The 23009-nt window shown below is 48.9% G+C and overlaps 11 protein-coding genes and 1 non-coding gene across 12 annotated transcripts; 3 read left to right on the forward strand and 9 right to left on the reverse strand.

Annotated features, from left to right (window-relative positions):
* Positions 1-373: 373 nt before the first annotated feature.
* Positions 374-1886, forward strand: FMAN_14552 (uncharacterized protein; the record flags this gene model as incomplete). The annotated part of the gene is made up of 2 exons (XM_041825263.1): positions 374-932; positions 985-1886. 2 exons carry the CDS (start codon positions 374-376, stop codon positions 1884-1886), a joined length of 1461 nt encoding a protein of 486 aa, XP_041690662.1.
* A 155-nt stretch (positions 1887-2041) lies between these two features.
* FMAN_14553 (uncharacterized protein) lies at positions 2042-3837 on the reverse strand (the record flags this gene model as incomplete). The annotated part of the gene is made up of 8 exons (XM_041825264.1): positions 2042-2629; positions 2676-2930; positions 2978-3037; positions 3084-3196; positions 3251-3416; positions 3463-3521; positions 3571-3615; positions 3669-3837. The coding sequence occupies 8 exons, from the start codon at positions 3835-3837 to the stop codon at positions 2042-2044; spliced, it is 1455 nt and encodes a 484-aa protein (XP_041690663.1).
* Positions 3838-5748: 1911 nt separating this feature from the next.
* Positions 5749-6576, forward strand: FMAN_14554 (uncharacterized protein; the record flags this gene model as incomplete). Its single annotated transcript, XM_041825265.1, has 1 exon — positions 5749-6576. The coding sequence occupies one exon, from the start codon at positions 5749-5751 to the stop codon at positions 6574-6576; it is 828 nt and encodes a 275-aa protein (XP_041690664.1).
* Positions 6577-6791: 215 nt separating this feature from the next.
* Positions 6792-8129, reverse strand: FMAN_14555 (uncharacterized protein; the record flags this gene model as incomplete). Its single annotated transcript, XM_041825268.1, has 1 exon — positions 6792-8129. The coding sequence occupies one exon, from the start codon at positions 8127-8129 to the stop codon at positions 6792-6794; it is 1338 nt and encodes a 445-aa protein (XP_041690665.1).
* A 1355-nt stretch (positions 8130-9484) lies between these two features.
* Positions 9485-10578, reverse strand: FMAN_14556 (uncharacterized protein; the record flags this gene model as incomplete). The annotated part of the gene is made up of 2 exons (XM_041825269.1): positions 9485-9795; positions 9852-10578. The coding sequence occupies 2 exons, from the start codon at positions 10576-10578 to the stop codon at positions 9485-9487; spliced, it is 1038 nt and encodes a 345-aa protein (XP_041690666.1).
* Positions 10579-11019: 441 nt separating this feature from the next.
* On the reverse strand, positions 11020-11875 carry FMAN_14557 (uncharacterized protein; the record flags this gene model as incomplete). The annotated part of the gene is made up of 3 exons (XM_041825270.1): positions 11020-11214; positions 11261-11568; positions 11617-11875. The coding sequence occupies 3 exons, from the start codon at positions 11873-11875 to the stop codon at positions 11020-11022; spliced, it is 762 nt and encodes a 253-aa protein (XP_041690667.1).
* Positions 11876-12390: 515 nt separating this feature from the next.
* On the reverse strand, positions 12391-12825 carry FMAN_14558 (related to UPF0136 membrane protein YJR085C; the record flags this gene model as incomplete). Its single annotated transcript, XM_041825271.1, has 3 exons — positions 12391-12587; positions 12635-12727; positions 12789-12825. 3 exons carry the CDS (start codon positions 12823-12825, stop codon positions 12391-12393), a joined length of 327 nt encoding a protein of 108 aa, XP_041690668.1.
* Positions 12826-13087: 262 nt separating this feature from the next.
* On the reverse strand, positions 13088-13891 carry FMAN_14559 (uncharacterized protein; the record flags this gene model as incomplete). Its single annotated transcript, XM_041825272.1, has 3 exons — positions 13088-13177; positions 13232-13596; positions 13648-13891. 3 exons carry the CDS (start codon positions 13889-13891, stop codon positions 13088-13090), a joined length of 699 nt encoding a protein of 232 aa, XP_041690669.1.
* Positions 13892-15064: 1173 nt separating this feature from the next.
* Positions 15065-15568, forward strand: FMAN_14560 (uncharacterized protein; the record flags this gene model as incomplete). The annotated part of the gene is made up of 1 exon (XM_041825273.1): positions 15065-15568. The coding sequence occupies one exon, from the start codon at positions 15065-15067 to the stop codon at positions 15566-15568; it is 504 nt and encodes a 167-aa protein (XP_041690670.1).
* A 484-nt stretch (positions 15569-16052) lies between these two features.
* Positions 16053-16168, reverse strand: rrna50. The gene has a single exon (XR_005994043.1). It is a non-coding gene; the product is annotated as a ribosomal RNA (ribosomal RNA).
* Positions 16169-17240: 1072 nt separating this feature from the next.
* FMAN_14561 (uncharacterized protein) lies at positions 17241-20695 on the reverse strand (the record flags this gene model as incomplete). The annotated part of the gene is made up of 3 exons (XM_041825274.1): positions 17241-17802; positions 17852-20566; positions 20637-20695. 3 exons carry the CDS (start codon positions 20693-20695, stop codon positions 17241-17243), a joined length of 3336 nt encoding a protein of 1111 aa, XP_041690671.1.
* Positions 20696-21751: 1056 nt separating this feature from the next.
* Positions 21752-22469, reverse strand: FMAN_14562 (uncharacterized protein; the record flags this gene model as incomplete). Its single annotated transcript, XM_041825275.1, has 2 exons — positions 21752-22231; positions 22278-22469. The coding sequence occupies 2 exons, from the start codon at positions 22467-22469 to the stop codon at positions 21752-21754; spliced, it is 672 nt and encodes a 223-aa protein (XP_041690672.1).
* Between the last annotated feature and the right edge of the window lie 540 nt (positions 22470-23009).

Consider the following 23009-nt stretch of genomic DNA (forward strand, 5'->3'; position numbering starts at 1 on the left):
CAAAGCCTCGGCGATGTAGTATTTGCGGAAAGACCGGGCATACTGCAAGGACCTGTCAAGAGTCAATTGAGGTTAATAGGGAATAGTCTAGCGATTAATTTTAATTGATCAGATATGTTGTGGTGTTTTATTTCTCTTTCTGAGTCTTCACGTGTAGATTGGTGGAGCACTCGCTTGTCTGGAGCACTCGCTTATCATGCACGTTAAAGGAGATCACGACCGATAGCTCCGCGCTACCTCCGTAAGCACTACGTTTCCAGGAGGAATCGGTCTCCGGCCGTGAATACTGCCTGCGATGCGGGGTATAAATATCCTCACCTTAGCAAGGCATCTTAAACCGAGCATGCTATCCGTGCTATTTTCTTGATACGAAATGACTACCGACGTGAAAGAACCCGTTCTCGACACTGAGCTTCGTGTACTCAACGGTACCCCAGCTGATCCATACCTCGTCGCTTTCAATGAACTCGACAGCGATAATCCCAAGAACTGGCCCGAAAAACGAAAATGGGCAGTAACAAACGTTCTCTCCATAACAGGCTTCAACCGCATCCTCGTCTCTACAGTAATGGCACCCGCGCTCTCCGTCATTGCCAAAGACCTCGACATGACAGCGACACAATCCGTCATGGCCCTGAGTATCTACCTTTTAGCAACTGCATTTGGTCCCCTGGTCATTGGACCCTTGTCTGAGGTCTATGGACGGAAGACAATTCTTCACGTGTCCAATATCTGGTTCCTGGTATGGAATCTTGCGTGCGGATTTGCAAACTCAAAGGAGATGCTTATCGGTACACGCTTCCTCGCTGGCTTTGGCGCAAGTGCTGTTTATGCTCTAGGAGGTGGTGTTCTGAGTGATATCTGGCGTCCTGACCAGCGTGGCAAGTCTCTTGGGTGGTACTCTGTCATTCCTCTCATCGGCGCCGCAACCGGCAAGTCCTAACTTCATTCCTTTGGGGATCACGTCACTAACTCTTACAAAAGGCCCTATTATTGGCGGCTTCATGACTGATCGGATTTCTTGGCGATGGATGTTCTGGTCTACTTCCATGTTCCAAGTCGCCATGGCTGCTATCTCGTTCACCACGTTCCGCGAGACATACGCCCCTGCAATTCTTAAGAAACGTGCTAAGAAATTGCGCAAAGAGACCGGTCAACCGTATCACACCTACGCTGAGCGAACGCAAGAGGGACATACTTTGAGAAAGGTCCTCACCCAAGCTATGACCCGTCCCCTTCGTCTTTTAGCCTTCCATCCCATCATCCAAGTCGCAGCTGTCATCTCCGCCATTGGCTATGGTCTCTTATACATCGTCCTCTCAAGCTTTGCGGAGATTTGGACACAGAAATATGGACAATCCGTTGAGATAAGTGGCCTGCACTACATCTCATGCGCATTGGGTGAACTAGCAGCATCACAAATCGGCGCGCCATTGATGGACTACTGGTTCCGCAGAACTGAGCGTCGCAATGGCCAGCATCTACCAGAAAACAGAGTACCACTAATGGCGATGGGTGCTTTCATCGCGCCAATTGGGTTCATCATCTATGGTTGGTGCGCTGAGTTCAGAGTTCACTGGGCATGGGTTGATGTAGCCATGTTTATTACCTGTTTCGGTATGCAGATCTCTGGTATGCCGTTGCAAGCGTACATGATCGATGCTTATCCGGATCATACTTCAAGTGCTATCGCGGCGGAGCAGTTTCCTCGTAGTCTGGCTGCTTTCTTGTTCCCGCTGTTTACACCAAAGATGTATGCTGCTCTTGGGTATGGTTGGGGAAACAGTGCTATGGCATTCGCGGAATTGGCACTCGAGTTAGCTGCACCGTTGCTGTTGTGGAAGGTTGGGGCCAGTCTACGAGCAAGGGCGACATCGAGTCTATAGAAAGGATTGGCTTGGTGTTAAGAGCACAATGCTACATACAGCTAACGGGTGTTGCTATTTGGTACTGTCAATTCGCTAGTCATCATGACTCCCATGAACCCGTCTTCGCACTTCACCGCCATATTCCAGGTTAGTCTGTTGTATATTGGCTAGGATCAATACTCAAACCTCCATCGAGGATCTGTATCGCCTCTCCAGTCCTCCACCTCTCCAACGTGCTTAATCTCCTCACTCACCGCCGCCCGAGCATCATTCTGCTTCTTCAACCTCCAGCCAAGTATAGTCACAACCACAATATTAGCGACAAGATATCCCAAAGCCATAGAATGTCCAACCACAAATCGCGGTCCGTCACCAGATCGATACAGTTGTGTCCCCATAACAGCACCAAGGTTTCCAATGCTGATCTGCATAGCATTCGCAATAGCACGCTTCGTTTGTCCAGATACGTTGATCGCGGGCCAACTGAGGACAAGAGCAGTGGCGGGGTAGATTCCGGCTGCGGCGAAGAATGTTCCAACGTATGAGACTCCTGGTCTTGCGGTGGGGTTTGTGTTGGCGAGAAGGATGATGTATCCAATTGCTGCGACGCCAGCTGAGCCGGCGATGAAGACAGCGCGTTTGGCGAGTTTCTCAGAGGCGATAGCAACACCCAGAGTCGTGACAAAGGCGACGGCGTATGGCGGGATTGTCAGCAACTGCGCGACCGCTGCTTTGTATCCGAGGTCCTTAATAATGGTTGGCTAAGACCGTTAGTAGGAATTCGAACTCAAGAGCATAGCGACTTACCAGGAACAGCGACAGCGTGTACAGTGGTAGACTCATGGTGTGAAAGCCCAGACCATAGAGCCAACAACTTGGGTCACTGAATGCCTCGCGAACAGCAGCCCAGCTGAACTTCTCCTCGCGAATCGCGTCGCTGTCTGCATGCAGCCGTTCATGGATGTATGAACGCTCCGACTTTGTGAGGAATTTTGAGGTATCGGGGTAGTTCTCGATGAACCAGTATGCCGCAACGGCGACTACTACTGTCGCGATACCTTCCTATTTATCGTTAGCTCGGCCTGGAGAATGTCGGTGTAGCGGCTCACCAAGATGAAGATCCATCGCCAACCATTATCCCAGACGACACCTGCCATCTTACCAATCCCCTGAATCCATTAGTACAGCTGCCTGATAGAATTCAAGGTGACTTACATATGCCAAGATGCCACCAAACGCTCCAGCTAGTGATGCAGCGCTGAAAAAGAGCGAGATACGATATTGTCGCTCACGGCGTTTGTACCACATTGAGAAATAGTACACAACACCTATTCATCATCAATACAAACATTTCAAATAGAGGCCCTTAGGAGTGAACTGACCAGGAAACAATCCGCTCTCAGTTACACCCAGGAAGAATCGAGCAATGAAGAAACCAGTCTTGTTCTGCACGATACCGAGAAGAGTCGCGACAATACCCCAGGCCACAGTGAGTGTTGGCAGCCAGAGCCGAGGTGTAGTCCGTTTGAGGATGATATTGCACGGAATCTGGAGCTGTCAGATTCACGCTTGGGGACAATGAGGGACGACGAACCTCGAAGAGGACATAACCGATGAAGTACAGCGTCAAGCCGGTGAGATATTCATTTCCCGCTGTCGAACGTCAGAATCCAGTCTCCAGGCATACACTTTTTGATCTTACACATATGCAGATCGTCAATCATTCCCTCAATACGAGCATTGCCAACTGTCCGTTTATGTCAGCTCGACGTCATGCCGTCCTGTTGCAATCATCCATACCATTGCTGCGGTCTAAGAATGACAGCAGATACAAGATCCCAACTGCTGGTAGAAGCTTCAAGTCAAGTTTTCGTAGCAGTGCTTTCTCGTTTATTTGCGAGCTAGAGTCGATAGTGCCGGCCTCATCGCTGAGGTCCGGCGGCGAATCGTTCTTCAGGTCGGCAGTCATTGTATAGAGCAGCGTCTCGAGACCAGATGTTGCAAAGCAGTAGAAACTTGAGATTTGAGGTGGGACATATCAAGTAAATATGCTTGCGGAGTAAGAATGATGTCTCTCTCTAGTAGTATTGCACCATATGTCCCTTGTTCAGATCTTCATGAGGTTTCATCCATTTCAACTTGTCATTTGGATGCAACGCTGATACTCGGTACTTCTCCAACCGCTGGGACCACCACCTCGTCAAAAGTACCGTAGACGAGATCTGCAACAACTCTTGCCCTTTACACAACTAAGAGCGATGCACAGAGAGATTAGAGTACAGTGATGGATGCACAATCTAGATGCATCGGTCGGAGCATTTTCCCCAAACGACCCAAACATGACGTTGGCGCGTAGAATGAACCACTGCCGGCAATTTTATCACTTCCATGACATCACCATTTTGATGAAGGGTTTGTCTTTGAGACGAGAAGTTGACATGTCGCCATGTTAGTAGCCTCTGTCGTGATCTCAGACAGGCCAATGGGAGCGTTTGTGATAACGGCTTGGCTTACCCACTTGGGGTAGCGTGGGGAACCATGAACGTGGGATTTCATGGAATAACGGAATCTAGGGGAGGAAAGAAAACTCAGTACCTTCATCCTTAATGACAAAAAGACTAAGGTAACTTGATATAAATTTAGGATATCTTAATAAGCTTAGGATAACTTTTCCTGGGTTTATTTTGATACCCTATATTAAGGTGCGGTGTTTTCTTGGTCCCTGAAGGGAGCAAAGCAAAGACTTTTAGTACATATTGGACTTTTGACGCGTGCATTGAATTGGGCGAATGAGACTGAAGGAGATAGTAAAGCGGACAAAGACGAATCGGAATAGATTTCGAATCAACGCCACTAGCAGCCCTACAAGTCAATCAGGTTCAATGTTTTGTTCTTCCATCAAGCTGAATACATTATTCAATAATCCCCTCCATTTCCAATCCCAAATACAACCGTAAGATCCATGTATTGGACGTAGGTATGGTGTCATGTTTTACTGGATGTCAAGACCGGCCAAGATCTTATTCACATCAAGGCCCGTGCCTCGAGATCCCACTATCTCATGTTTAAGGAAGGCTATTACTTCACGTATACTTTTGTAATGGCTAGCTTTTACTTAAATGATATATAGGAATGATGCAGTTGCATGCTCGTCATGTTGAGATTTCGTCTCCTTACCGAAGGGTCCGAGACCTTGATGGTAACGTACCTCAGCAACCAAGCCGCGGTTTCGTGGAATATTTTTATAGGAAAATATCCAATAAATGGTTCTTAAGACTTTTTCAAGCATTTTATTTTTAGAACTAAAACATATTGTGATGGACCCTTCTTCAGCTTGCACTACCAAAGCCTTTGATACGTGCAACATATTATACGTAGACAGACCAGGCTAACCATTATGAATCTCATAAATACTACTCTGCACATGTCAGGCTACTATTCTATTTAAAATCTTTCCAAAATGAGAGTAAACACGGGGTTCTATTCCGTACTGCTGCGGTAACGAGATAGGAAATGATATTGAAACCTTATACCATATGCCGAAAACCTTGTTCGTATGGGAACCCGGTGCGTTACACGTTGCGGGGAAACGACATTGGGAAACGGTACACAACCGTAAATAACACGTATTCATTCGGAGTAGGATTGAAATTAAGTAGCTGAAGTTTCCGACGGGCGTGTATCCCGACGGAAGTGAGATTTTCGAAGTCCGTTCAAGTCTCGACTGCGTACTCGCAATCTTACATAAACCCGACTACGTGGTGTCTACACTCTTTATCTATCGCTACGACATAACTTTCACTAGCTATTCCATAGGCCCATCATCGCTTCACCCCTGTACACCTTTCAGCTTCAGCTTTATCCCTCTTATCGGGCCAGAATGGCGTCCCTCGCCACTAAAACCAAGCCGCCAAAGAACGGCATAAAAATCATCCACGCAGGTCTATACCGCACAGGAACTGCTTCCATGGCCGCAGCATACCGGATCCTCGGCTACAAAGCCCATCACGCTCTACATAACGAATGGCACGAACCCTGGATCAAACTCGAGCAAGCAGCAGAAGCTACCTTTCCTCACCTCATCAAGCTCCCAGACTACACTCACAAAGGACCTCGCCCACAGTTCACAAGAGAAGATTGGCAGAGTTTGTGGGGTGCCTATGATGTCGCCACTGATATAGCGTCGACGTTCACGTTGGAGCTCATCAAAGCGTATCCCGACGCAAAGGTTGTTATTGTTCAGAGGAAGTTTGAAGATTGGTGGCCTTCGTTTCATTCGGAGATATTAGTCTCTGTCTTTGAAGCCACTTGGCTTCAGAAGTTCTTGACGTGGTATGTCTTGCGTTTTCGAGCTTTACATGCCATGAGGAAGATTCTCGCTGGTTTCTTCTCTGTGAATGAGTTCTCTGTCGAGGCCATCACGCCTGATATTGCAAGGAATACTTATGAGGAATTTTACACCAAGGTTCGGGAAGCTGTACCAAAGGAGAGACGGCTGGAGTATTCTCTGGGTGATGGGTGGGAACCGCTTTGTGAATTCTTGGGAAAGGATATACCGGATGTTGAATTTCCGAGAGTCAATGATCGGAAAACTCATAGTAAAGATATGGAGCGGCTCATGGCGAAGCTTATGAGGGTTTCGATGGGGGTTCTGGGACCTTATCTTGTTGCGATTCTTGCCGTTGCTGTTGTGTTTTATGCCTGGTAAGGGTGCGTATCAAGATCATAAGAGTACCTCTTATTCTTCGCCATCTAGCGGTCTCTTGACAGATCCACTGGAAGTATAGAAAGTTCCAAGATAGAAATAGCATTAATATGTACTGGCTGAATATTATACGATATTATGTAGAGCATCCAATTGTTCTCATCCAAAAACTCCGTCATATCAGTTCAGATCCAAACATCATCACTTCTCATAGCCGATCACCACAAATCATAAACCCTCATAGGCATACCTCTCTTCCTCAACGGAAGAGCAGTACTATTCCTCGTAACATTCTGAATAGTACATCCCTCCGTCTTGTACGCTTTATCATACTGTCCAGTCAAAACAGCAGCCAACCACTGAATAGCCGTAGCAGCATTAAGCACAAAGTTCTGTGAGTGCGTGCCCACAGTGTTTCGTTGATACAGGATATTAGCGCCGACACCGCAGTATCGCTCAATGAGCTTATCCGTGTTTGCGATCGGGCTGATCTCATCATGGACACCCTGGTACGCAAAGATGGGCCACTGGGGGACGCCGTGGTAGCCCATTATTCCATCGCGGTTGATGATGCGCTGGACGCGAGGATCACGGAATAGCTTCTCGCCGTCCTTGAAGAAATCGAAGATATCGACTCCCGCAAATGCAGCGCCTGCTTCAGCGAGGGTGTAGTTCTCGGCAGCCAGGAAGGCAGTCTTGTTGTTTTCTCCGGACGTCTTCAATTGCGAGAGAACGTACTTCTGCACGTCAGGATACTGGCTAGTTAGACCGAGAATGGAGCTTGGCGCAAGGCCAGCAGCGTCTTTGCCGGAAATAGCATCCAAGACAGCGGTGACATTAGGTGTCAGGCCACCAAGCGCAGCACCAACGACTGTGTCTTGAAGATCAGGCGCATACTGCACAACAAGCTCAGAAGCCCATTCACTAGCCAACGCGCCACCAGAGTATCCCCAAAGCGCAACGCGAGGACTCGTTGCGTTGAGACCAAGGCCGAGAGAGAGAATAGCGCGGATTGAATCAAGAGTCGCATGGCCGGAGATGACACCTGCTGTGAAGGACGCAAGAGGACCTTCGTAGTCAGGAACGCTGAGAAACACGCCAAGACCTAGAGCAGCATTGAAAAGCTCCAGACTGCTGACACCATCTGCGGAGTAAACCGCGTAACTGGGGCTAGCATCCACATCTGCTGAATCATAGGGAACTTGGTACGAGAGCAAAGCGCTCTGGTTGAAGAGCGTCGCAGCAGTGCTGTTGGCCCCAAGCTTAGGCACAAAGAGCGTTGTTACGGCCCATGTTGGCTTGTACTGGCTGTCTGTGGTGCGGTACAAGATATTATACGTAGCAGAGCTGTTTCCAGTGATGCGGGTCAAATTTCCTGGTGCAGGGCGTAGACGAAGAACAGTGCCGGGCTCTTTGCTCTCATAGCCTTCTGGAGCGGTATACCATGGATCTTGGCTGGGTGGAAGAGGTTCAGAGGATACAGCTCGTTTGTAAATATGGCCTTGAGCAGCAGCAGTGAGGCCCAGCAAAAGAGTGAGAAGACGATGAAGAGCCATTTTGAAGTATGATGTAATTGACTACCAGTCCAAACCTTGAAGCAACAGCGGAGAAGTGCCTTTTTAACTCAATTCTACATCATATTACGTATGACGCCGAGCCGAGGCTTCCGCCAACCGTGCCCCCCAGAAAGAAAAACATGGTTCAGAAAAAGGCTTGGAAGATGCCATTTCGATAGTTCACAGCCTAGCTTGGCAGTCATGACGATGAGTGTTTGGTGGCTGGACGAATTAGCTTGTCCGACGTGACCAATTAGAGGAGCGAGAGTCCGTAAGATTGATCCGGTTTTCCGTTGTTGCGGGGTTGAGACAAGGGTAGGGACAGAGGTCCGACGGAGGGAAGGGTTTATTTTTGTTTCCGATGATTACGTTGGATGGGAGATGAGCCTTGTAATGTTTTGGTGGAGGAATGCATGCTGGGCTGTTGCTGGGCGGTGTTTTTGTCTGTCTTAGCCGTGGTGAAGCCACTGTTGAAGGGCATGGAGATGGAGGACAAACGCCCGTCAGTTAGTCAAGGCTGAGAATCAGAGGCTTGGACTCGTCTACCTACGCCATTGACAAAGTTCATCGGGTTACTTGCCAGTAATGGCGTTGCCCGTTACGCGTGCGTTTGTGCGTTGGCATCGTTAGCTCCGCCGTCAAATGCGGGGTTTCAATCTAACGATTCAGCTGCCCGATTTGCGAATTGATACAATGAGCATGTGCAAATGGGACTGAAGAACTGACCCAGAGCTACGGAAACTTTCATCTTGCAGTGCAAGGTTCTACAGTGATCGGTAGATCCCTCTGTAGAGTTTAATTCATCTCAATGTCACTGTATCATTGATGACGCAATGGGGTTGGTAGTCCTATGCGTTGGTGGGAGCTTGGTGGAGATAACAAGCGGTTAGCCGCGTTAGTGCTATAGCCGATCTCCGCACCTTTGGTATGTCTTGTTGTCAGAAATTTAGCAATAATGCCTGCTTTATTCTGTCGCTTGACTGCTCCTACCCGGTAGTTCACGTTGAATTCTTTGCTCAGGCTGCCTTTATGCAGTCTATCTTACCTACACTTTGCAATTGTGAATGACTAAAAATTGTGCTCTGAGAAAAGCTTGTGTTATTTAAATAAGCAAGGGCTTAATTTCCATTCATTGGTAGAAAGCGCATAATGGGTTGGCTTGTTTGAAGATACGTAAGGTACTTATCGACATCTGGTTTTGTTCAAGATTATCAACAGTACCTGACAATACAGGATGAGTACGTAGAAGTAGGCAAAAGCTTTCGCCATTTCTTTATTCTGAGCCAGTATCTGTTCTAAAATAAATTTCTACAAAGTACCTATGACCCAGAAGTCCCGCGCATCTCACCAGACTTCTACTTAGTCTTCCAGTAGGGGTTGTTGATGGCCTCGGTAATAATCTCTCTAAGTGGCTTCCAGTCTTCCTGACCAGCCCACCTCTTCAAGAGAGCAACAGACTCAGACTGATCAGTTGAGAGCTTTAGGTAGAATGTCTCAGGATAGTCAGGGATGAATTTTCTCTGCGGTCGAAGCTCTCGCAGGATGGGCAAGAAGTTGTTCCAGTGAGCTTTGTGGCCCCATGTCTGGAGACGCGCATCCTTGAGTTCAGGATCAATAATGCCAACGACATGGAGGAGGGCAACGTCTTGGACGTCAACAAAGAATGCTTGGTAGTTGAATGTCAGTGTATTGTGAAGGTGTTGATCAATGAATGGGACCTACCAGTTTGGAACGTGTCAATCATCTCCCTCTTCTCCATGAAGATAGAATAAATCCAGTTTCCATATGTAGTGGTATGTCTCTCGTGGAGCGGCTCGCCCAAGATACCAGACGGGCAGATGACATTAGTCACAAAGTGAGGCTTATTGTCGTCGATGTATTTCCATAGAGCTTGTTCCGCAGCGACCTTGCTTGCAGCGTAGACGAGCATTGCACGCGATGGCTCGTAAGGTGGCGGAGCCCAGGCCGCTTCGATAGCGAATTCGTTCCATGAATTGCGGTCGACAACACCGTCTGAGTCAGGCGTTGGGAAAACAGCAGCGATGATGGAGCTAGTGAAGACAAAGCGCGCAACAGAAGGCTCTTTGGATGCACTTTCGAGGATAGAGGTTACTCCTGCGACGGTCTGGGGAACGACATTGTTGGGGTTGGGATCAAAGTCAAGGACACTTGCAATGTGAGCAACGGCCGAAACACCATTTACTGCATCATCAAAAGCTCCAGCAGCAGATAGATCAGGAACAGTGACGAGCTCGTAGGAACCACTGTCGGCATAAGACTTGAAGTGATCGTCAATGAGCCACTGGGCTTTGGCCTGATCACGGACTGTGCCTCGGACCTTGTAGCCGCGCTGGAGAAGTTGGCGGGTAACGTGGCTGGCGACAAAGCCTGTGGCGCCTGTGACAAGGACCCATGAGCCGGTGGGGATGGCAGTTGAGGTTGAAGACATGTTGATATACTAGTTTATCAAAGATGAGAAGGTTATTTGAGCTTCAGGATTGAGATTAAAGAGTCCAAGGAGCTGATCGATATACACATATATATAGCTTTCCAAGAGTCGATGAGGGACATAGCATGTCGCCGGATTTCATGGCTCATCTCTCGAGCTTACAAACCAAGGGATGCTTCATGATGAATGAAACTTCTCACCGAAGCCAAAAGAACAGAAATGACCTTCTCAATGCTCTGGACTGACACAAGTAGTAGTTCGTACTCTGACTGCCGGCATTTTCGACCTGAATAGGAAGTCATAAGGCTTGGCAAAGTGGATACTATCAACTTGTACGAATTTTAGAGAAGAACATCTGCCACAAGAAGACTGCCTGGTGTGATTATATGTATCATAAACATAAGCTTACGCAAGGAATTGAATCATAGTTTATACGTTGCCTTACCAGCAGTGGCTGGTGTAAGCAATACCCTTTGGTAACTGTAGCCCCGGACTCTCCCTCATCTCAAGGAATCTAAAATACATGCGCTTCAGCAGTCCCGTCCCATCAAGACACTGCGAACCCCCTGCAGCTTCTATCATCGCAAATACACCCTGAATGTGCTGTCTCGCAACATTAGCCTCACCAAAGCTAACCTACTCAAACGTCAGAACAAACTTCTACGCGGTACAAAACGCCTACCTCATCTAAAGCCATAGCACAAGCTTTCGCAATAGTCACTGCACTAACAGTCGGTGGAGCGCCACTAACGGCATGGCGCAGTGCTTTGAGGCCGTTGTACTTATACTGTAGTGCGGCCTGCATTAAATAAGAGTTGGGGTTGTTAGTAAGAATGTTGCGGCATGCGCCGAGGAGGATAATGGAGCTGAGAAGATCACTGTCTGTAATGGCGAGACCAACCCAATCGCGCATTACGTGTCCTTCATGGTCGTTCATTTGGTTGAAGAGACGACATGTCCTGACGTTATATGGAACAACGACACGAACATCTTTGGAGTGTTGTTAGTGGATGGGCACGAGCAAGGTGACAAACATACAATGGTCGAGAAGAAAGGTCTCATGAGACAAGAGTTGTTTCGGAAGCGCGGAAAATGGATCTCGGCTATACCCAAGAACCTTGTTTAGCGAAGTACTCTCTGCATTTCTCGCCATGTCTTCCTGGTGTTTCTGCATCCGTAGTCTTCTCTCCTTGGCATGTCTTTGCCGAACCGCATGGGAGTGAGTTAAGCTCCGCACATGCTGGGGAACAGGCTCAGCGGGGTTAGAGACGGTGACAAATTGGAAGTCTCGTGGCATTTTTGTTTCTCTGTAACGTTCTTGTGATTCATGAGATGGAAAGCAGGAGGTCGAACTGTCGGAGAGAAGAACATTTACGGAGTTACTAAGCTGAGGTGAAATGCCAAGACTTACAACTTCTGGTTTGGGTTAGTATGGAAGTTTGGCTGAAGCACTGAGCTATTTTTGGTTAGCGTAGGGTAGCCATCTGAGCGCACGCTCCCGAAACCATGAGAGCGCGTTCAAGGTCTGCCTAGAGGATGAGGACGTGACACCCATATCAGACAAGCGCTTCTCCGCCTGGAGCCTACGGAGAGTTTTTAAGCCTTCGTTAGTAATCCCGACTCACATTACTCAAGATCCACTGCAAGTATCATAGATCCGATTCCATGCCAACTAAGCAGGTATCAATCGTCTCTCGGGCGTCACACAAGGTACATAGTTCCGGGGGATAGATTGTTCATATAGTACAGTATTTTACAATGAGATATTGTTCTTTTGGCACTGCTCCATTTATCCACCGCTGCTCAACGTTCTTATACACCGTACCGAAACTCACGGAACTTCTTCTGGTAATAATACGTCGCAAGTCCACCCGCAGCACCAAGAAGAAGCGGTACAGGAGCTCGGCCACCAGTCTTGATGATTCTAGGCACGGCAGAGCCGGTCAGTAGGACACTGTTGGCAAGGGCAAGCTCAGACCCGTAGTCCTTGTTGTTCTTGAGGAGATAGCCTGCGCCTTGTGAGCCGTGAGATCATGTGAGGGAGAGGAGCACGTACCAGCATAAGCGTATGAGATACCGAGACCAACACCAGCGACGAGAGAAGGAGTTGAGCGAGTTCGGATGTAGCCGGCTGTACCGCCAGCGGCCACTGTGAGGAAGGATGGTCAATTGGAGTCCAGGTCACACTGGGAGGTCGTGGGGTGACTTACGTAGACCAGCGAGAGTGAATGAAGGGTGCTCAGCCATTTTTTCGACGTCAATGGCGATCGATGATACACTGACAATAAGCTTTTGGGTTGATGAGACTTGTCGGCATCAGCGGCATTTGGTGGGCTGATCTTCGAGACTGGCTGACAAATGCTGCTGATAGGCCCGGGGAAATGTGGTTCCGGGGCTTATCGTGCGAACGCGTTCGCGTAGATAACGTGTTATCACAACATCAACATCGTGGCTCTCTGAATGCTGAGACTGGGGCATGTCCTCAACAATAGTATAGTAGTGTGATACATCAGTTGCGATGCTCTCTCAAGACGTCTCGCACCCATTCCAGACCCGCAGCCAGCCCTTCCCCGATCGAGGCGCTCGCAGGCTGAACACGCTGATAATTACGCGTTAGCATCATCTTGAGAGTGCAATGTGAGGCTGTACTGACGCACTTCGATGGTTTGTCAAGATATTGTTGTATATCAAGATACTCAACCAATTTTGCGACGCTCATGGCTTTCTGTCGCCTGTTAGTTCCCAAGATGGCACCTGTCAGAATGCCTCTCACCGAATCATCTTGCTTGTTAGCAAGCACCAGAAATGGCTGCTGCTCAAGCATATCTTCCTTCAACAACCCAGCCAATTCCGTCCTTGCTTCCTGTAGCGCATAATTGTCTGTGCTATCGATGACAAACACAACGGCTTGTAACCTGGACATGAAACTTCTCCAACAAGGTCTCCAGTGCGGATTTCCAGCATAGTCGAAGAGTTTGAACTGTTGGCTTCCTTGAAACACGTTGGTGATCTCGACGGCTACTGATGTCAGTCTTATGAATTCAATGGCCGAAAAAAAAGGAGACTCACTCTCAACGGATGGTGTCACTGGATCTGGATTTCCGCTCAATGTATGCACGATGGTTGTTTTCCTGCTGAGCGAAGACCAATCAAGCCAACTGTGATTAGCGGCGGGGCCCAGTACTGAGAGAATGTGGCGCCCATGTTGAGTTCCTTGGCTGCAGGAGAATGCTGGAATTATTAGGTATGGAGAGTTGTCTGTCTCGGGGAAAGCTGTGCGTTTTATGAATCCGTGGCATGGCTGACCAGGCATCAGCGGGGACTAATAAGTAAGCGCTACTCTTGACAGCTCACCCACTTTGATTGCCGGTGATCTGGTCAGATCTTGTGTCCAAAAGCCCTTTCTCGTTGGTGACGATGGTATCGAGCCAAGGACTGACCTGACCCTCATGCCTTTCGTCTTCTTCGGGATCGCGATACCAAGGCTAGACTGTTCAGATCGTCACCATGTCCATGGGACAAAGTCTATCATATTGGTGCTCTAAAGTCTTCCGAGCATATCTAGGGAGAATTCTTTAGAAGGCTGGGTTTCAGCGTGACCGACAGTTGAAATGGCCCTGGAGGCCCTGGCATTCCCTGAGCTTGCGCATGATCCTGACCGCCTCGTTTCCTAAACGAAAAGATAAAGGCGTTTCTGAGAAAAATGAACATCAGATGACGCTCTGCAAGGGTTCCAGATCTTGTAGTGTCGTTTAACACGAGTATTACTGTTCCATGACTAAACGGGGATAAGGAAGACGCAGTTGGCCATCTTACACACGAAGCAAGGGAGCGATTCAATACAGAAGCAACGAAGGCGCAAACGGCGGTGAATGGCGATCGGTAACCAAATGCTGCATGTGGCCCTGTATGCCTGCGCTGTCCAGAGCCGTGTCACGCGGTCGTAGGAGATGGTCGACGCAGGAGGCCGACCGCGGCAACTTAAATCACCAATAGGCGCTGCTGGTTCGAAAGAAACAGTGTGTAAAAGAATCGATAAACATCCTTTGTTAAGAGTCGTTGGAGGCAAACAGTACCTACTAGAATGTCATTTCAATTAATCATCTTCCAATTTGAGAGCTTTCCAAGGCAGCACTTTGTCGTTCAAACAGCCGATGATAAGTGGCGCGTGGCGCATCGCGTTTTTCAAAGCTGCAGTTGCTTGCCACCAGCAAGAGACCGCGATTAGCGTTGGCACTGGCAAAAAGTTGACCGGCAGCGCATGATGTTTGCTCTTTCGTCATTCATGCAAGCCGTCGTGCCCCTCCCCTCCCCTTCTCTTCCCTTCTCCTCTCAAGATTCTCTTCCTTCTCTTCTCAACTGAACCTCCCTGGCGGAATCAATACGACAACCAGCACCAGGTTAGCCGCACCATCAAGCTTTATCACCCAATCTGGATGAGTGCTAACAAACTGACGACCCAGAGTCAGCCAGCGATTGTTTCATCATGCCAGGAAAGAGAGGAAAGAAGTCGCCGCGCTCGTGGTCCCTGTTCCCCGATCTCCACGACCAAGTCGCCGATAAACTTGAAGAAGATCAGCTTGACTACACCTTCTTCGACAAGGACGAGGATCTTGGCACTATTCATACCTACGACACCAACATCATTGGGCGGTTCATATGCCACAACAACAAATGCCCCTCCCCCGGCTGGAAGAGCATGGTCGTGGCCATCACGATTCGCGAGTACTCACGTAACCGCTATAATGTCCGCGTGTACCACCAGCGCTGCCTCAAATGCAACCACCTGAGCAAGCCGAAGCTCAACGAAGAGACCTATGTCGATAGAGTCACTTACCGCATCAAGAAGTGGAATAGAGTTGAGGTTGAAGAGCCCGAGTACTCCAAGAAGGACACGCTGCCTCACAAGAGAAACCATTGCGAGGGATGCAAGGCCGGACACTGCAAACAAGGAAACCGGGACGATGAGGACAACATGTATTTCGCTTGAGTTGGCGGTAGACGTGGGGCATAGACAGAACGACATCTAGGTTATGACACGTCCAATATTGTCTATAGCTAGGATCAAAGTTTGCCAACTTCAATTGATCAGACCAACTCTCAAATCATTCATAGGCCCTCGTGATTTCGCATAGGGCGCAGTTTGAGCTCAGACCAAAAACAATTGAATGGCTGTTTGCGACATAGAGAAATGCCCTGTTCAGGTTGTGAGTTGGGGCCCTTCATAAGTGGCCGCTTACTTGACCTCACTGGAAAAACCTTGCAACGAAACAGGAACAGAGAAGGCCACACCATTTCATCTCAGACCTTGCAGTCCATCAAAGTTTTCACAAACAAGTTCTGGCCAGTCTCTCCACCCCATTTGGCCAACCCAGCAGCCCAGATCGTCAGCCAGCCACAAGTTCACAACACACCCTCTACAACCAACGGAACCAGCAAAAGTGTAGGCAGATTAAATTACATAGAGTGTAAAAAACATACAACAGCGGGGATTCGCTGGTCGTCACCGACCCAACTACTAATCCGCCCCTTGCAGGCTTGACTATGGGAGAGCGGACGGGATCCCGTATTCTACTGCAGGTATGGTCGTATGTGACGGAACGAGCAGCCGTCGAGGCTCAAGAACGCAGAGAGATAATCCCCCGCAACTCTCCTTGGAGGTAAGCCAATCTACTACCCACAAACAACCATATGGATCATGATTAAAATGCGCCCCATCCCAAGAACCCTTACAGAACCTGGCATTTTGTCTCTGTATGTTCTTTACCCACGTGTCCCTGAACACTATACACCGGCAGCGACATTCCCATTTCGATCTATCTTGTATCAAGTATCCCTACCGTGCGTCATGGAATCATGGGTACCATCTTGAGATTGTGCAGCCCCAAAAGCATCAGACGAAAAGATACTAATGGAGACATCGGTGGGAATTTTCACAGTCTGGTTGTTCTAGCATTATTACTATACACTAGATGCCACGCAGTAAAACTTCCGATTTATGGTAACTTCGAAATCATCGGGTCACCTCTGGAAAACTGATTCTTGCTGGCTCTCGGACTTATGGACTTTCTATCTTTGCTTGAAAAATGGTAGTTTTACGCCAAGGTTGGTTTCTCCTACTTAATCGCTAAGTAGTTAAGCCAAGATGTTCGCAAACTTTCGTGGCCGTGACGGCCTAGTGCAACTGCTCGCTTCATTGAATTCGAATAGTGACTTTCCGTAGTTTCCAGTGATGTGCTGTTTCCCAGGTCATCGATCAGCATGATCTAAGCCGCCATCACAACAGGCTTATCAATTCCTCAATCACAATATCCGAAAAGTTCTTGCTTTTTTTTGATGACTTGTTTCTTTTCTTTTCTATAGGACGTAAGAGGGAAGTATACTCAACAGAGGATGGTATCTCTCAAACAAAGCATCTATCATGTTTGCGAAGCTTTACGGAAAGGCAAGCTAGACCTACAGAACGGCAAGGGTTTCACTACATAGTGCAAGCTGCTTCCTCGTTACGGTACTTGCAACCATCTCTCTCAGTCCTCTGTGCTTAGTGACGAGCCCTTGAAAGGCAACGTATTCAGTGGACAGTCATCTCTTGTCCCCGCCGTCTACTCAAGTTAGCCTAGGCAAATTCCTAGAAGATGTCACATGTAGAGCAAACCTCCACCTCAGCTATTAATAACCGCTTCCAGCTCACGCAGCTTGACAGGTTTCGTAATAAAAACATCGACACCGCTTCTAGTTGCTTCCTCCCGCGTACTTTCAGACCCAAGTCCCGTAATAGCCAAGATCTTGGATGCAGCTATTCCGTTGTATCGCTCAAACGCCCGTATCTGACGCGTAGCTTCTAGACCGTCCATTACCGGCATCGATATATCCATAAGTACACACTTGAACTGCCCCGGCAACTCTTTATACGCATTCACCGCTTCCTGCCCGTTTACTGCGGTGCGGTACGGCTTTTGGAGTTTCCTCATAAAATGAGTTAGCATCTTGAGGTTTATAGGGTTGTCTTCTACTAGGAGGAACTGCGGGGTCTGGAAGTAGTCTTGGGCTGGGACCAGCCCGCCCAAGGGACTCTCTATGGCGGGTGTCGGCGGTTGGCTGCATGACACCGTGTCTGAAGGCGTGGGCAGTGGTATCGTTCCTGTGCTCTGTGGACTGTCTTCTATCTCAGCCCAGAGGGTGATGGCTCTTGAGACTGCCCTTGCTAGCTTGTTCGGAGTGAGGCTTGAAACTATTTAGTAAAAATGGGCATTGTATATGCAGAATGACTCACGGTTGCGCAACAAAATCACATAATCCCGTGTGTCCAGCTGATATATGTGCTGACTCGTATCTTTGAACGACAAGTGCGTTGTTGCAAACCACCAGTACCGGTGCTTCGGGCCACAACTGCGCTAGTTCTGAAATATTCCTTGTGGAACTATCCTGCACAATAACGATATCTGGAGCTAGTCGTTCCACCTCTGGTAACGCGTCCGATACCATGCCGAGGTGCCCAAAGCACAAATCACTCATCAAGGCTTGGAAAGTCATAGACTCATGCTGAAGAGCGGCTGCGTGACCTGGAGGCAGACAGGCCAGTCTGGCGCGTAGACCATGGCATGGGCTTTGTACGTAGATCGCAAATTCAGATCCTGGAGAGCTTGTACCTTGCACCATGGGTATCGACACTGTGACTTTGGTGCCAACATCGACTTGGCTACTGATGGATATTGTGCCTCCAAGCTGGTACGTCATCCTCTGGACGAAACTGAGTCCCAGCCCCGTCCCGCTAGATAATTGGTCCTCTTGAGAGAACGGCTTGAAGACATTATTGCGGAGAAAGTCCTCGCTAATTCCCCGTCCCGTATCTTCAACCACCAGTTCAATCATGCGCTCTCCGCCTGCTGCATCTTCTAATTGTGATTGAGACATCGTAACCTTGATGAAACCTTGAGATGTATACTTGAGCGAGTTTCCAAAAAGGTTCATGATGATTCGGCGAATAGCACCGGCCCGCGTTTGGAAGCTCCATGGGAGTGTTGGGTCGTAGAGCAAAAACACGGAAACGATACCATCCTGGGGTCGGTTCCTCTGGTCAATGGCCTTTGCCTCTGCGGCTTCTATGGAGTCCATTCGTCGAAGGGCGCTGACTTCGGCACTCGTTCGGCTGTTGAAAGGACTGAAGATGTGAGCGATCGACGCATGCTGATAGCTGTGGCCAGCATAAACGCTCTCTACTGCATCCTCAGCAATTTGGTCCAGGTGAACAGTTTTGTTCAAGATCTGTTCCCGATTCGATGGCGCAGTGCTGATCGTGGATTCCTCCGAACAGCCGTCGTCTATTGTATCTGACCCCAAGGATTGATTGACCTTTGTGAAATCCAGCAGATGCTCTGTTGTGTCAAGAAGAGTCCGGCAGCAAGTACCGATCAAGTGAGCTATGTTCTGCTGCGCTGCACCTAAGCCAGAGTCGTTTAGCAGTTCAAGGCCAAGCGTGATTCCGTGAAGTGGAGAGCGCAGCTCGTGAGATATCGAGCCCAGAACATCTGACTTAGCCTTGTCGGCTGCTAGTGTTTCTATTTGGAAGGCCTCGGATGCCGCCAGTATGCCTAACGCCCTGAAGAAGGGCAATTCGCTGTCTCTGTCGGATTCACGCCGCAGTGCCTTTGACCATGCAAAGCCGCCGATGGAGACCAGGGCCTTGACAGGATCCCAGATAGGTATAAACGCCACATATCGGGCTCCGTTGAAAGCTTTTTGCAATTCCCGTTGTTCGTAGATATGCTGTTCGGTTTTCGAAAGGATGCTCGGTGGTAATCGTTGTTTTTCAGAAACTGAGGCAAAACTTTTCATATCATGAGTGGATGAGCCTTGTGACTCAAATTCGAATATGCAACCTTCGGGGTATTTTTGAAGCATGTGAGATAGAAATATTTGTGAAATGTTGCTCAAGTCCTTTGTGTAGTTGGAGCCGAGGGTATTGGAGGATCCAAGCAACTGGCAAGAGGGTTGGAATTTGGTGGCAGTGGGGGTATCATTGTCAATCGCGTTGCTGTAGACGCCTGGACTTAGGCAAGATGCATTGAGGGAGAAGTCGTACTGAGTCTCTGTTTCTAGTGACTGGACTAAATGAAGGTCTCGAGAGTCTCCGCTGAAAAAGGCGCAGTTGTCTGCAGGGAGAGCTTCTTTGATGATGGTGGCAGCGATTAGAAATGGATTTGAGGATGTAGGATCCTTGCGTTGGTGTTTCGGGATCTCCGGTGGAACAGACTTTGTGGAGGAGAGGTTTCCATTGTGGTGTTGTGTTGAGGTTTCGCTCGCATGAAGGTCTGAGCCGAGATGCGATTTCTGGACTGGTGAATGCAATCCCCTCTCAGTGAATCTCTGGAGGCCAAGGCTCATTGCCGTGCTGCGCTTTAACGAGTGTTTGATTCGGTTACCCTCGAGGTGATCCATGATTGTTTGCGACAATCCCCGCATGACATTTGAGTGTTTGTCAGTCCAGTCGCAGCCAGGCGTAGGGCTCATGACGCACAAGACACCGATGTTGATGCCCCGAGGAGACCGTATAGGCACAGCGGCATAAAACCTAGCGAAGCTGCCTGGACGACAATTAGGACTTGACGCAAACCTTGGGTCTGCAGCCAGGTCTTGAACAACGATTACCGGCAAGTCTTGCGAGGAAGAAGCATCCACGGTCTCCTCCATAGCACGTAAGGCATAGTGACAGGCCCCATCGGTACGGGGGATATAGGTGCCGCAGAGCAAGAGATCATCATCGCTGTTGTGCAACGATGAGCTGTTTAGTAGCGACGTGGAGGGTGTTGCTTCGGCTACTATGTACTGGCTTATCTCGTCGAATAGAGATACAAATGAGCGCTTAGTGTTGGTCTGACAAGTTGCCAACTGAGCGAGACCAGTGAGGACGGAATCTGGTGACTTTTCGGGTCCGGCAGCGCTGATCTGACTGAAGGGCTTACACGTTGTGCGAAGCAACTCGTCGTATCTGTGGAACCCCGGTGAGTTGAGTAGCTCATCCCAGACAACAACAACTGGGTTCTCTGATAAAAACATACCGTGAGGTCTCATTCTCGCGCCTGTCCTCAGACATCGGTGCATCCCTGGCAGCCGACATATCCTGTCGCCTGACGATAGGTATCATCAAACTTGGGGCAAGGAAAGCGATGCGGAATCCCACGAAAAAGGGATCAACAATAAAGCCTTCCCTTCCCGCCTGTTAACGTTGGGCCTACTTTCGCCACCTGGACGCGAAGCTAAGGCGGGCATGACAGGAGATTATTGGCCGGTGATGGAGATGCACCATACCAGAAAGGACGGCCAAAGAGTTCTAGATCCCCAGGTCTTTAACGGTCTAGAACATTTGTGTCCCTGGATCTTCTGGGTGCTCCCGCGCGTTTCACCGATCGTGCCCATGGTCAACCGATGCAAATGGCATCCAACGATGGTGGCAATTCTCCAATATCGATTGATCTTGCCAAAGGGATCCGCCACACGGGCTGGGGCAGTCACAAGCCCATTTTCTACCGCCGAGGTTCTTTTTAGGTGGATGACTTAGCCGTCTAAAAACACACAACGCACCGCAGACTGAAAATGTGACCTGTCCCGCGCACAGAGCCATCTTCTTACTGCCCAAGCCCCAAGCGGAGGAAAACCTGTTTTTTCCCCTCTCCGCTCTCAGGCTAAGACAAAGCAAGCCAGCAAAAAAGCCATTTCGTCATTCTCAACTCATGAAGACAAGGAAGGATGGGGCTTCTCAAGTTACGCCGGGGCCCCTCCGTTCGATCTGCTTGTCTGGTTGGTTGACTGGACTCTTTACCCCTGTCTAGTGTCTCTTACTGACACATGGACCCTTGGACCCCGATAAGACCCCTAGACCCTTGAATATGTGGGGACGCCCGTGTTTCTGCTCAGCCATTAATTATCCTTAGGCACATACCTAATTTCGAGATGTGCAACGTAATACTTCACAGGCACGGTGCTTGGTGTTTTGTCTTGATATTTTACATTGTTGCCTTTTGATAACTCATATGTGTAAAAAAACCTGGAACTCCTTTTTCCTTTCCTTTACCTTTTGCTCCCTGGTGATACTATAAACAAAACCGCCCAACCACTGAAACGTGTGTAGTCGCTTATTAACCGGAGACATCTCTACTGCGAGTAACTGGGGAGACTAGTCAGAGGTAAAACAGTGACTTGATGGGGCACTATGGCATTTCTGTTGTCGCTTCGCGTACAGTAGACCGCAGAAGTTACACAGTGTTCGAGGTCCTGCTGGACCCTCGCGCCACCGCGGTGTCTCTTCAGTCCGGCAGGATGTGCATGACATTGTCGTGGGATGGGCAGAATTCGGCTGCTCGAGTTGCAAGTCTTGCCGTTGCCGTTGGTGTCGTTGGTGCTTTGGCGGATGGCTTTGCCTCCTGGACCTCTTGTGCGAGACTCCCAGACCTTCGGCCTTGCTCATGGCCTTGTCTGCATCCAGCTCGCTATGCGATGATTCCTGATCTCTATGTAGATAGCATGGCGCGTCGGCATGGCATTTGCCATGAGGGGATACGGTCTCGTTTGCCAGGGCCGAGGCTATAGCTGATGTCTGGAAGACAGTAACACTGCCGAGTGGATGGCCGACGCATTCCGGTGATTGGTCGCTGCACTGGTATTGTAAATATAGGCACATAGATTCTCTGAATGCTGCTTACCTGTGAGCATGAAGACTCGTGTTTTGATGTTCCCTTGCGAAAGCTGGAAAAGGATTTGGCTCGTGGGCGGGATGCACGTTGCTGCCGACAACGAGGGCGTTTGCATTGAGTAGTCGTATCTATTAGCCTACTCGATGGAGAGGGAGAGGGAGAAGGGGATGAAATGGTCTTTGATGTAAGTGAATCGTACATTGTGTGAAATGTGCGGCGATCTTGATCAACGGTGAGAGATCGGGGATCGAGCGGTGTTTATCCAAGTTGACAGCAATCGAGGGATCTGCAGGGTCTAGTGTCCGCACCGTACCTCCGCAAACCAAATTCGTCTGGAATGATGTCACCCTCCTGCGTGTGAACGGCGATTGGACCAGTTGGTTCTCAGGGTTCACAAGTCGCTAAGCTTTTCGGTCAACTGCGGGAATTTAAGCGGGCTTAAAAATAGTGCGCAGTACATATAACACTAAAGTACAAAGCGTCGGAGGAATACAAGCATTCTAGTCCTTGAACATCAAGTCAGAAGCAACAATAGCCAACATTATTCTTCAGTCACGTTCTGTAATATACTTCTATCTCATGCTTAACAGGGGTGCTTGGAAACTTGGAAGTTGGCAGCTTTGCAGGATACAACTCACAAATGTCTGACCCAAGACAGATGACAGATGGCTTTACGGTAATGCAACGCTCATAATGATGTAACCCCCGGTCGGTCCGGTGACAAATCCCCACATACCCTGA

This window comes from Fusarium mangiferae, assembly GCF_900044065.1.
Source record: "Fusarium mangiferae strain MRC7560 genome assembly, contig: FMAN_scaffold020, whole genome shotgun sequence".
NCBI lineage: Eukaryota > Fungi > Ascomycota > Sordariomycetes > Hypocreales > Nectriaceae > Fusarium > Fusarium mangiferae.